At 46.3% G+C, this 13,631-nt stretch overlaps 1 protein-coding gene across 3 annotated transcripts in view; it reads right to left on the reverse strand.

Moving 5' to 3' along the window:
• Positions 1–13,631, reverse strand: part of PAX3 (paired box 3) — a 106,758-nt gene that overhangs the window by 90,716 nt on the left and 2,411 nt on the right. The window contains exons 2-4 of one of the 3 annotated variants that reach the window (XM_081861594.1): positions 12,820–13,055; positions 10,384–10,510; positions 7,732–7,866 (exon numbers count right to left, since the gene is read on the reverse strand). In XM_081861594.1, coding sequence (XP_081717720.1) covers positions 7,732–7,866; positions 10,384–10,510; positions 12,820–13,055 — 498 coding nt within the window. Of the gene's footprint in view, positions 1–7,731; positions 7,867–10,383; positions 10,514–12,819; positions 13,056–13,631 lie in introns of all 3 variants that reach the window. The other 2 variants (XM_081861593.1, XM_081861595.1) reach the window with 2 other exon arrangements.

The raw sequence follows: 13,631 nt of genomic DNA on the forward strand, positions 1-13,631 counted from the left end.
TAGATATTCAATTGCCTTGTCTTCCAGTAGATTGCCGGTATACATACCCTCCCTCCCAATACATGCAGAACCAGAGACAAGGGTAAACCTTGCAAGCTGTTGGCACCCTGAACTAAGGCTGGAGGGGCCGTCCCCAGATTGCTGCCTTCCAGATGCTTTGGACCACAACTCCCATCACCCTAGTGGGTTATCCAAAACATCTGGAAGGCAGTATGTTAAGGACGGCTGGTTTAGAGGGATGGGATAGGCCTTCCAATAAGCAGCAGTCTCAAATGGAGACCCTAAAGAAACTGACTCGAAATCAAGCAGAACTTTGTTGTTTTGCCAAAAGTGATAACACTCCAAAAAATATATATATGCTTAAAAAAAAGAGACTATACACTGGTCCACACAAATAATTAGTTAAGGCATCTTAGTCATATCCTTCACAATCAATAGCATTAGTTTGAAGACACTGAAATCTAATTTTAGATGCTGCCACAAGAAATATTGCAACCCTCCAAGGAACAAAATGCATTCATACACTGTAACTACAGGAAATAGAATTTATGGAATGAGTTTCAAAAAAGCAAGAATTTCAACCAAGAATACCACAGAGCTATTTTTCTTTAGGAGACCATTATAGAAAGCACAACCAAAAGTCACTGGGTAGACTTTCAACTGCAAGGTCGATGAAACACAAATCATGGGATGGAGGCAGGACTGTTATCCATAGAACACGATTCGTGAACAGGGATCCTTATAACAGGTTGGTGAAGGGGTGGGGAGAGAACCTCGTCCACAGGCCTGATTCAACCCCTCAAGCAACTTATTTTCCTCTTGCCCCCCGAGAACCCATTGATGTTTGGCAAAAAGAAAATAAATTAAAGTTGTGACTGTGCTGCACTAAGTGAAGAGGTTTAAACCTCAGCTGCAGAGGGAATATCTGAGACTGTGTATGTGTTTCTACTGTGTGTGTCCACAATGTGGGTTCCCAGTGTTGTGTGTGCAGACTGGAGGTGGCAACACCTAATGCTGACATGTGGCCCTCGAAGGGAGGGTTTGGCAAAGGTGAAGGTGGTCCTCAGGTCCAATAAGAGCAGTCATTCCTGTTCTAGAACTATATATGAGATGGTCCAATTGGGCACAATAAATGTTATTTTTAACACACAGGCAACTACCCTGGGATCATTGTCTGAGGCCCTTCTTCGTGTGCTTCCTCTGCAAAAGATCCGGAGGGTGGCAACACAAGAACAGGCCTTTTCTGTGGTGGCTCCCCACTTGTGGAATGCTCTCCCCAGGAAGGCCTACATGGCATCTTTATTACATATCTTTAGGCACCAGAAAAAAAACATTCCTCTTCTCTCCGGCCTGTGGCTAATTAAACAATCTATGGCACTTTAAACTGGGGGGGGGTGTTATTGCTTTCTTTGTTACTATGTTATGTACTTTTGTATTTTTTATAATGTAATCTGCCCTGTTTATGGGTGCTACAGAAACTTTAACAACAACAACTAGTGTGCATTTTTTAAAATGTAGCTAGGAAGGCTCACACATAATCAGATAATCTGGTCCACTTTGCTGTGAGTATCTGAATACTTGTATTTTGAAAAAAAATTGAAATCTGTCCTGTTGGTTTTTTATTTTACCTGCATAAAAACCCTACAAGATGGGATATGCAAAGTAATGCCCAAACTGGAAAATCAGAGATTTGAGCCTGAGTTTCCTGCATCCAGCAACACAGCAAATGTCACAGCTCCACTAGAACGAACTGGCTTTCTGGGAAGGGGCGTTGTTATTTATTCTTCTTAAATCACTCATAATCATAGGAATCTTTCCCAAATTAGCAGCTGCTTACATTAACAAATACCTTCTTCCTTCAAGATTAAAGATGGGATTGAATAATAAGTACCAGTGTACAGCAAAATCTCTTAGTGTGCTAGTAAAATATTTCAACCACATCCAGCACTGAAGAGTACAATACTGTTTTAAAATTTCAAGAAAAATATGTAATCAATTTCTGTCTTAACTCATCTCATCCCTAGATGTCAACATGTCTAAGAACAAAGTTATAGTGAAAGACTGAGCTGTGAATTATGCAAAGTTCTCTACATTTCCCCAGAACTGTTTTTGTTTTGTTTTGTTTTTGTTTTTTGTTTTTTTTAAAAAAAAACAGGTTGGAGATGCAGAAAGCCAGTTCTTTCTGAAATTTGTGAAGCCTACATTTCATAGAGGTCGCTGGACAAACATTTCATGAGAGGTCATTGCACCATTCATAACCCTGGAGTTTCTACCACAGAAGTTTCTGTTCATAATTCTAAAGTTTCCAACACAGAACCAAGAGCAAGACCAGTCATAAACCAATGCCTTCATAAAGGAAATCTAAAAGAAAGCTTATGATGCAGTTTTTAAGGTTATCTGAGCTCCAACTCAATAATAATTACTTCTGCACAAACATGTTGTGCAGTGAGCAAGTGTCTTAAAGATTCATTTCATACATAATGTTTTCAAAACAAATTCACTGATACAAATTCTTTTGAGCATTTAGAAACAGCCATCAATACTAAATAATGGCAACAATAAATCTCCATTTCTTGAGGCTCAGAAAATTACCCATATTCCATTTTTCTCACTGTTATTAGTTGCAGTAGTTATCAGCTTACTAAAGACACATTTAGAACTAAAAGAAACAAAAAATGATTATCCTTTAAGTTTTGCTCTGACAAAAAAAATCCATTTATTTCACAGATATTGAAGGAACAAATAGCAAGACTTCCGATAGCCTTTGCAAATATGTTTATGATTAAACTTCCTGATTCAATTCAAAACAAAAAACTGTTTGTCACTTGGAGTGCCTCCATTTTGGGGAATGTGTGTTCTGAAATGCCAAAAATGATCTGAAATGCATTTTGTTAAGGACTGAATAAAATAAATAACAGTTATTCGGTGTTCTTGAGGTTTGGCACCATGACTTAGCCCAGAACCAAGACATCTCCATCCAAACATCCTTACCTAAATTTTAAATCAACAAGGTTCATTTTCAAATAAATGAGCTCATGACTGAGCACAACGCAATGAAAACAGGCCTTATCATTAATAAAAATGTGTTGGCCATTAACATTAGCTATTTCTTCCCTAGCCATCCTTTCTTCACCCCACATTTTATTCTGCTGCTAAGATTTAAGAGAGTAGAAATCTACATTCAGTGCAGAGGCCTCCTGTTCAGTGACCAATCTGCCTTAACAAAAATAAAAAAATAAACCCATGAACCTGCCGGCATTGTTTTTCTCCATTTGTGCCTCTCTTTCTTGACATATACATTTGAACACTGTGAAGATGCAGCTCTCCTTAAATCTCTAGTAGGCTTGAGGGTGTCACCTCCCCCTCCCCTCTCTTTTTACAATGTGGAGGGATGCTATAGTCTTAAAGAATGGTTTCAGTTGTCCTTCCTGAATGGCTGTCGGCATCTCTAGCCGTCTAGAAAGGCTAGAGACATTTTGTAGGTGAAAATAGCCACTTTTTCCACGGTGGAGAGTCCATAAAACTCCTCAGAGCATTGGCTATTGGGGCTCATTGAATAATTCATCCCTCATTGCAAGCCCATAATGTCTTTTCTGGCCCTATTGTAGGGCCTGTTTTCTCTTCTTTTCTCCTTGAATTATAAAAAGGTTGCCTTCTTTTGTCCACATCAAGCTGCTGCGAGCTGAACCTTTGTCTGGCCAGAGCTAAAGTGCGAGTTTCAATGGACTCTCCCCTCTTTGTTTTCCAAGTTCATCTCCAAGTGTAGATTGTGTATAGAAGGCCTTCTTTGTAAAAGCTGGAAAAGTTGTACAAATGTTTGACCAGCTCATTTGGTACTTTTTGTCTCCTGTTCTCCAGGGCCTACGGTGGATGTGCAAGGGGCAAGCTTTGGAGGAGGAGTGCGAGGGGAACCTCGAACAACAAGTCATCCCGGCACTGGCAACAGCCCCGTCTGCCGACTCAAGCCATAAGGTCCTGGAAAACCAGCTCCAACATCAACAACAGACAACCTGTAGAGAAGTGGATTAAGGATCCTCCCCTCCTTTAGATGGCAACTGCAACAGACTCTAAATTTGGGGGTGGGGAAGAAGAACCCTACTGAAGCAAATGGAAATCTATCTTGCACCCTGATCCAAAATGCACTTACTTGGAAGTCAGCTCCATTGACTGCTGTTACTGTGTTAATGCAAAGCTGCAATCTTTCTATGTGTAGTATGTCTTACTGAAGCAGGATTTGCAACAGACTAAGCATACACAGCAGAGGTTCAAAATAGAATCATAGCCCCAGACTGTGTATTAATCTAGCTATGGTTTGTTTTTCACATTAAATGTGTATGTGCACGCGCATGTGTGTACAGAGAGAGAGAGAGTTCCTTTTTTTTTCAAAAAAATCTCTCTTTATTCTTTTGCTTTCTTCCCTCTGTTGCTAGAATAAAACTTGGTTCTATAAATCAACAACCCAGGTAGCCTTGGGAGGAGAGCAGCATATAGATATTGATATATAGATCTGGTATCTTCCTGCGTTCCTGCCATCTCAAGCCTATTTATTTTTACTTCAAAGTAAGCAAAGCCCACTACAATAGTAGTAAAGATGGCTTATGCACGCTACTATCCTACTTTAACGGGCAGGATCTCTCCTTTGACATGAAGCCCGGGGAGGAGACGGGCAGGATCGCGACCTTCTCTCAAGGACTTCTCTCCCTCCTCCTCCCCCCCCTTCCCTCCCCTGTCCCTTTTTATTTAATGACTTCAGCTTGACTAACCCAAAATACTGTTCAGATTTAAGGACACAGGGGGGAAGGGACTAAACGGCTCTGGCCACACGATTGAGCAACTAGCTTTTCACAACAAGTTCAGACAACGAACCTCCTCTTCCCCCCCCCCTACCCCTACTGGGAGCCTCTTTCCCCCCAGATTGCGAACTCTTCATAAATAACGCCAATTGAATACTGTGAGATTTAAAAGGCGGGGGAGGGAGCCTTGCTTTGTGGGGGAGGGGAAAGAGGTTTTGGACGTGCAGCCTTATCTGCTTCTAGATTTCACACGCACGCTTGCTGATCGGAACATCAGACTCAGAACTCTTCCCACTTCTGGGTCGAGATCGCAAGTTGTTTAATAACATGAAATTAAAGTGAATAAGAGACTAGAACTCTCCAACTGAGCAGTTTAGAGACCATGGAAATCACACAACTGGGTGTCCCCTCTCTCTCTCTCTCTCTCTCCCTCTCTCTCTTTTTCTTCGGCTTACCCAGAAATACACAGAATTGAATCGAGCGTTTCTGGCAGCCCATTCCATAACCCACACATGCCGATAACTTTGTTGTTGTAGTAGTAACCTCCGGTTCCGTCCATTCATGCCTGTTCCAAATTTTAGAGAAAAGCTTTCCTATGCCTGTTCACCCGCTAAATTCAATCTTGCTCGCTTGCTTCCTTGCTTCCTGGGCGCAGGATCGCGCTGTCCCTCTGGCAGAGATGCTCAGCGCAGTGGCGTAGCGTGGGGGGTGCAGGGGGGGCCGGCCGCACCGGGCGCAACATCTGGGGGTTAGGGTTAGGGGGCGCAAATCCACGGGTTAGGGGGTGCAAATTACTTGCCTTGCCCCGGGTGCTGACAACCCACGCTACGCCACTGGCTCAGCGCTCCAGCTTGGAAATAAAGCGCCCCCGGGATTCCGTGGGACTCCCTTGGGCTGCAATCCCAGGCGCACTTACTAGGGAGTAAAGCCCTGTCGAACGCCGGGGGACTTTCTTCTGAGTAAACCTGGATAGGAGCGCACTGTTACTTCCTTGTGCGTAAACGTTGCTAGAACCGGGAGGCCTACAACGCAGCCGCATTCCTGCTTTAAAACACATTGCCAGGCCGGTTCTGCAGCGCAAAAAGCGCGCATCCCGACGTTTTCAGATAAGTTAGTTCAAAGCGAGCGGGTTAATTTGCAACAGAGCCCAGCAAAATCGACTTCCTAGCAACCGGGATAGAGAAGACGAGAGACGAGGGCAAATCTCACTCAGGGTCAGACAGACTGTCATCTTTCCGTCCCATCCTAGCCTAACACGGATGAGCCGGAGAATAATAACTCTTCCCTGAGCCACGGGCGTGGGGGGGGGGGCAGGGAGGCAGTTGCCCCCCTAAATCAAGTAAATAAATAAAAAATAGTTAACTAACTGACCAATTGCATCACAGATAACTCGGCTCTGCCTCCCCCATAATGCCTGCCCCCCCAAAAAAAATCCTGGCTACGCCCATGAGCTCTCTTACTTCTTGAGCTCTCTTACTTCGGTTAAAGAGCAGGCGACGACCCTGGATGCAGACGGAAGCTCGACGGAAATCAGCGGACTTGCTTCCAAGCAAGCAAGCAAACAGGCAAGCAAGCAAGCTGCAAGGACACCAATTTGGAAGCCGTGCCATCGGAAAGGATGGGACTGTTTCTTTTTTTGTCTGACAAGTAGCATTTAGGGCCTGATCCCCACTCCCTGTTTCTTCAGAAGTAAGTCCCATTGAGTTCATCGGGTGCTTTCCCCTGGGCAACTGTGCTCAAGATATCAGCCCGAGATTTTGAACGCGCCGAATGGGTGTGGGACTTCAAGCAGACGTAAAATATCAAAATGAGTTGCAGTCGATGTGTTTACATTTGAAGGGGGAAACCCGGCCGCAGGTTACAGGCTGACTAGATCAGGTTGCCACCTTTCTTCCCGGCCCTGCTCCTGTGCCTTGGGCAGCCGCCTCACACAGAAGTAAAGCTTTGATCCCTGCTCTTTCTCCAGCCTAGGAAGAATCTCTACCTGCTTTCATTTCTGCCTGTGTCAGGCGCCAGACACAAGAAAAGGACAAGAGGAGTACAAAAAGTATCATTGTCTGTACTGTTGGAACCGCGGAAGACACGTTCCCTCGGTGGGGATGTCCTCTTCCTGACGGAGATCTCGCCAAAGATAGTACTGCGACTCCCAGACAAAAGGTAGCATAAATACAGTTAGGCCGAGACTAGAGTCTGTCTAAACGCAAGGCCTAAACCTATATACATAATTCCATCCTGCAAAACTCCCAAATACACCTATTTAGGACAGTTGTACCGCCAGGGTGGGACTTTGGGGGAGACGTCCAGGGGCCCCGCACAGTGGAATGAGCTAGTAGACAGGGGAAACGCTCACCATGTTTTTAAGTAAGTAAGTGCCGGAGTGACGAAGGCCCTTAAGTCCCAGAATCAAAATTTACCCAACTGCACCACTTGTTGGCCGACAGAGTCGCAATATCTCGCAGAAACTGACATGCACCTTCAATAGATAGGCTGACAAGGAGAGCAGTCATCTCAACCAACTTCTCTTCAACCAGGAAAGCTTTCAGAGGCTAGGGAGCTAGGGACCTGTTCGTGGTTCTCTCTTTCTTGAATCTACCTATTGCTGCCGCCCAAAAGTCTCACCCTTAGAGGGTCCTCTTTTCACAATCGCGAACGACACTTGGTAAGCCCATTTCCAACCCTCCCCTCCAAAGCCAAACAGCACCGAAGTGTCTCTCCCGGAAATTCTCCTAAATGGAAACGGAGCAGCCAGTACTACCCTTTCGACGCCCCCCAACATCCCCCTTCGATCAACATGCTCGACGGCTCCCCTAGCCAAAGAGTCCGGCCTTTCTACACCTTCCTCTGTCCCATAAAGCTATAGACCCGGTCAATCATCTTTGCACTCTCTAACGGCGCCTCGGTCCCCTCAAAGAAGAAGAAGAAGCCGGCCGCCCTTTACCTCGTTCGCTGAGGATGCCGTCGATGCTGTGCTTGGCTTTCTTCTCGCTCTCCTCCACTTCCTTCCTCTCCAGCTCGGCTTCTTCTTCTTCTCCCTTCCCAAATTTGCTTCTCAGAATACGGCTGATGGAGCTCACTTGGGGAAAGAGGGGGAAATAGAACTGAAGGCAGAAGCTGGATGGAGGCGGCAGCAGCTGCAACTAACTATAGAGAGCATCCTTTGCTTATGTGCTGAGGGGTTGGCAATGAACCTCCTTCGGGACTAGTGGCGTTTGGCAGTCTCGGGGCGAATCCTTTCGGATCCCTTGCTCATCACAGAAAAGTTTAGCGCTCCTTCTGATTTGTAGCTTAAAGGATTAGGACTGCTCGGCCGTTTATTGCATTTTTACGATTCTGTTGTAAACAGTCTTGACATATAATTTTTTAAAAAACTGAAGGAGTGAATGTATAATTCTTCCCACCCACCCCCAAGACAAACAAACGAAGAAATAAATAGGAAAGACCCCGTGCGCATTTAAAAGCATTAATAAGATCAATAGCTGAAGCGCGAGGAAATCAGGATCTGCAATCCAACTAAACGAAAGATTTAAAGAGAGGTTGGTACCCTACATTAAAAAATAATCATCATAATGTAAAAGGTTGTAATTGTATGAACACTGCCTTGAGAGGAGCCACACTGAGCACACCTCTGAATGCGCAGTGCAGATTGACTTCCGAATAAACTTGCGAAGGATCCGGATCTTGGAGCTCTGGAAGCTTTGCAGCCCATTCCTCTGCAAGTTTACTTGGAAGTAAGTGTTCATTAGGGCTTAACCCCCACCCCAAAAAAGAGTGCATAGAAATGCAGCCTCACGTCGAAGCCATTTCGAGTTAGGTTCAACCTTTGTTGCAAAACAGCAGCGAGCAGAATATATGTATTAACCCTACGGGCTTCGGGTGCATCTGGCTGGGTGGAGTGAAAGTCCTTCTCCTCCCATGGATTTTCACTCCCATCGATCTCAATGGAACTTTGTAAAGGTTCTGGGGTGTACTTGAGTTCAAATCCAAAACTTTCGCTTCCCAAAACTGGTTGCGGATCAGGCTATTAAATTCCTTTCTTTTTGCTATAAGCATGAACTTGCCTGGGGAAGGAAAGTTGGATATTTTAACTCAGCGCACCGCGCTGGAACCATCAAAGAACTAATTCCTTCCAAGTCTTGACTATGTCGGGGCCACCACCAATCAGTCCTTCCACGTTCCCACGGCCTTCTCGCCCACCTACTCCCCGCCTCCGCTTCCTGATCTAAGATACCTTACAATCCACTTCTTGCGACGGTTCAGCGCGAAACGCCTCGATAGACTAGTTCTGGAATTCTTCCGAGGAAGAGTGATTCCCCCTCCCCCTTTCTTTCTCAGAGGATGCGCGAGTGGAAAACGAGACGGCACAATCGCGTCGCACCGTTTGCAAAAGCCCCTTTCTATTCCCAATGAGCAAAATAAATAAAAAATAAAGAATGTCCTCGTGCTTCTTATACATTGTGCCATTTAAAAAAAAAAATACGGGATTTATTTTTTCCAATCCCAGGCCTGCTAAATATTCGGGTCCCAGGATTGTTGCTCTGGGAGGAAAGGAATGAGAGAGAGAGAGAGAGAGAGAGAGAGAGAGAGAGAGAGAGAGAGAGAGAGAGAGAGAAGCGGAAAGCGATGCTCTAGGATGTTAATTAAAAACAAACCTTCCCAGCCCGATGCTTCGACGCTACATGTGCTTCAATGGTGGTTAATCGGATCACCCGGATTTATGAGAACTCAAGGAAATGACAAGCCACGAAGATTGCTTGTCTTCTTTTACTACGTCCCACTACCTAGCCCGGCTCGCAGCCTTTTTCCCAACGCTACGCGATCTCTTTCCCTCGGTTTCTTTCATCCAGTGCCTATAAGATAAAGCCAGATCATAGACACTCATCCAGCAAGTCGCGCAAGGCCCCACAGGGCCCGTGAAAGCCTGCAGTCTGTCGAGAGCAGCGTCGTTTGATGTCTCTTATGGGAACTCAGGGCGGGGGGTTGGGGGGAGGAAGGCAGAGCGAGCTTCTAAAACAATTATATATATATGGTGTTTAACTTTAAACCGACCTCGATCCGGCCTGCATCTTTAATTGTGCTATTGGGTGGGGGAAAGTTCCAATGAAATCCATGGGAGTGAAAGCTCCGGCCTTTCTTAGACTTGTTGTCCACTGAATTAAGTGCGGCTTCCTTGAGAGTAAAGCCGCTTAGGATCGAGCTGTAAAAACGACTGGCTGTAAGGCTGGGTTGACAATTCCAGCGAAGTTTTCGAGGGCACTAGCCTCTTTCCTTAGAGGCGTTCCCCTAATTTCGATGTCACCTTCCGCACACTTACCTGGGAGCTGGTGTACCAGAATCAACTGAATCAACTTCCCTATCAATATATTTTAGGAAGATGGATCGCCTTAGGCAGACCATTGGTAGCTCAGTATGGTCTACACTGGCCGGCAGAGGCTCTCAACCCTTCCTTGGGGGTGCCAAGCAGATGCTCTGCGGTTGAGCCCTTTCCTGCCATGCCAGACGTCGTCGATCTGTGCAATCGGCTTAAGTGGGTGCAGGATCCGGGAGCTGGTGAACCCCAAAAGCATTTTGAATGCGTCTCCTTCGGACTTACCTGAAGGCACTGTGTTTCTGTCGCACACGCCGTCCTTCAGCAGCTTGTCCCGGATCTCCCAGCTGAACATGCCCGCGTTGTCTCGTTTATATTCCTCGATCTTCTTCTCGACATCCGGCGTCGTCACCTGCTTTAATAGAAACGACCCAGAAAGGAACAAAAGTTGGGACGCTTTGCGGGGAGAGAGATGGGAAAGAAAGCGGGGGTGGGGAGCAGAACCCGGCGCCCCACGAGGATGAATGAACATCGAGGGCTCAGCCTAGGGGTGGAATCCCTTCAGACTGATGCTGCTGAAAGTCAGGACCAATCCCGGATACTTCCTGAACAAATCCTTCATCTCCTCGGCTTTGCAGACCCTGGGGTGCCAATTTGACAGAAAACAGCTGAAGCAAAGATGTGAAATGACTCGAACATGGGCTTTTAAAATTAGCAGCACTTCCCATAAAAGGAACTGATCATGGGGGGGGGGGGGGGGCTAAAGAATCAGGTCTCACGTTTGAAACAGAAAATTGAGAGCCCAAGAAACGCTGTCTTCTGTGTGACACGAAACAGGCTTGCAAAAGGATTCAGAGCAGAATTAGACAGGAAACCCTCCGGTAGCTTCCTAAAGCCGCAGGTTGGCAATCAAGGTCGATCGGAATCGAATAGGACTCCTTTCAAAGTAATGTATCGGGGTGTAAAAATGAAATGCCAACAAGGGAGAAGAGGGAGACAGACGGGGAGGTGGGGGGGATCCCATTCACTTTATGATTAGAACAAAACATCATTTAAATAAAAGTCCTGAAAGTTCATAGAAACTTTTGCCAAGCAAAAACAGCCAAATCCCGGAAAACATAAAAGAGGTGCTGCTGCAGCCAACGTCCTATTTCTAAAGATCCACGAAAATTTGCTGCATGCATGAAGCCTTTAATTAAGCGGAAATTAATATACCCTTCTGTGGAAAGATGAAATAAGATTACTTTTAATTTTATGTATAGAAATATAAATACACACAAAATAAACACCCTAAAATGCTGTGTATTCGCGTTGAGGTTTCAAACCTATCTGTTCCTTTGCCATTTAAGATGAGGATGGGGAGGGAATGGCGAGGACGGGGCAAAAAACAAAACCCAGTGTCAGAATAAATTTATTCAAAGTTGGGAAATGGTTTCTCAGACAAACTTTTATTAACATTAAAATCAGACTGGAAGCGGGGACGTGACTGTTCGATTTAGTATCTTTCTGACCTCTTAACGTTTGTATGTAAACAGTTTGGGAAACTAGTAATTTATACGCTAGACTGCGCAGTGCACCTCGGAGGAAGAAGGCTAAGGAAGGAATAAAGCGCTTGGCTCCAAAATTCATTTACCCGGATTACATTGAATTCAGTGATAATTAGTTTCCAGAGAGGGAGGAGGAAGTATATTTAGGGGTGAGATGAGAATGCAACGTTTGTAGCAGAAGTTGGACGACAGAGACGGGTAGATGGAAAGGTAAATTACTGAAATTCAAGTTTCTCTTGGATACAGTCCACTCTCGTTAGTGGTGTGATCCAAAATCAATTAGACCTCCGCGTTTATTGGCACACTTGTCCCAAGGCCATTATCAGCCTCGCGGATTCCTGCCCTGGTTAAGGAAAGTCGCTTAGGATCCCAGCCTTCGCTAGCGTCTCAGCGCGCTGATCCCGGTTCTGGGCTATAGTCCCCTTCCCCTCCCCCCATTACCCGACACTGCTTCGAGGGATCCGCAAGGTCTAACAACTGTCTTTCTGAAAGTTGCTTTGGCCAGGAGAGAGTTGGAGTAGTGCAGAGTTTACTTTTATAGATCCTACTTAGAAAAAACGGCGCATGCTTCTTGAGGGTGGCTGGGTGAGTGTGCAGCAATATGCACGCGCTAGAAGGGGGTTGGGATCTGTATCTCCGCAAGGCTAGGGTGGTTGTAAAGGGGTGTAAGGAAAACCGAGAACGTTCCAACGAGGAGAGAAAGAAAAAAGGAATGCGTTGCGTTCAGAGCCTAGCGCTCCTGAGCTCTGCCAGGCCCGTTTGAAGCAGCGAGCAGTCGGCGCTGCAAATCCCAGACACAGCGATGTCAGGATCGCGAAGAAAGTGCACCAACGTGGACCTGCGGGGACCTGCGCGCTGGCCAAGGAGTTCAGAACTGGTTGGAACTTTAGAGCTGAAGTTCTGCACGTCTGTCCTCCGCCTCCCTTAATTAACAGAACCACCCAGTCCTTTCTTATTCCATATGATCCCAATCCGGATGTCTTGCTACCAGATCCCAAGCGCCCGGGAGCATGCACTGGAAGGGACGGAGAGGGTGATGCACCCATTTTGTAGGCCTTTGGATTGACCAGATTCTGAATAAAAGCGCAACTGAGTTCTTCAGGTCCGCGGCCCGAAGCTGCCCGGTCAATTCCCGCCCCCCTCGCCTGATCCGGCGGCGCTGCGCCTTCCTCACCTTGGGTTTGCTGCCTCCGATTGCCCCCGGCCGGATGGAGCCGGTCTCCTGGTACCTGCAGAGGATCTTGGAGACACAGCCGTGCGAGACTCGCAGCTGGCGAGAGATGACGCACGGCCTGATCCCGTGGTGAGCCATCTCCACGATCTTGTGGCGGATGTGGTTGGGCAGAGGCCGGCCGTTGATGAAGACGCCCCCGAGCTGGTTGACTCGGCCTTGGCCTAGCGGAGTCGATACTGGACAGAAGGGGGACAAAGAAGAGAGGGCTCCTTCGGTATCTGAGCGGCCTACCTCACGTACACGCAAGGTACAGCGACAGTTACACACGATACACAGAGACACGCGTTCCAGGCAGCTTCCCCTCTCCCTTGCGATTGGTGGCATCGTTTGAGCCTGGCACACGGATCCTGAAACACTTTCGCTTGGAACTTTTCGCGCACGTGTTCAGGATTGTTTACCAAACGGGTTAGTTATTCCCTGATACGGTTTGCTGTCTCCGTCGTAGCAAACAGAGGCTAAGCAGTGGCAAAACTGTGGACTTTCTTATAGCTGTAAGAGATATATAGTTCTGGGCGAAGTGGGCATTTTGAACTGTTTTAAAAACCGAACCGGGAAGGTTATATTTATTCTCGGTCGGCTTCCACTGAATTTTCTTCCGAGAAAAAGTGCTTTGGGTATCAGCTCAATAAATATTTATTCCTAGGTTGAAAACTCCCTAAGACAAGCCGCGGTTGGCGTTTGGAAGTCTTTGGCTACCGCAGGTATTTTCCTTCTTTTAAATCGCTCTTTCTTTTCCTCGGAAGGAAAACATA

Source organism: Podarcis erhardii (assembly GCF_964252035.2).
Source record: "Podarcis erhardii genome assembly, chromosome: 5".
Taxonomy (NCBI): domain Eukaryota; kingdom Metazoa; phylum Chordata; class Lepidosauria; order Squamata; family Lacertidae; genus Podarcis; species Podarcis erhardii.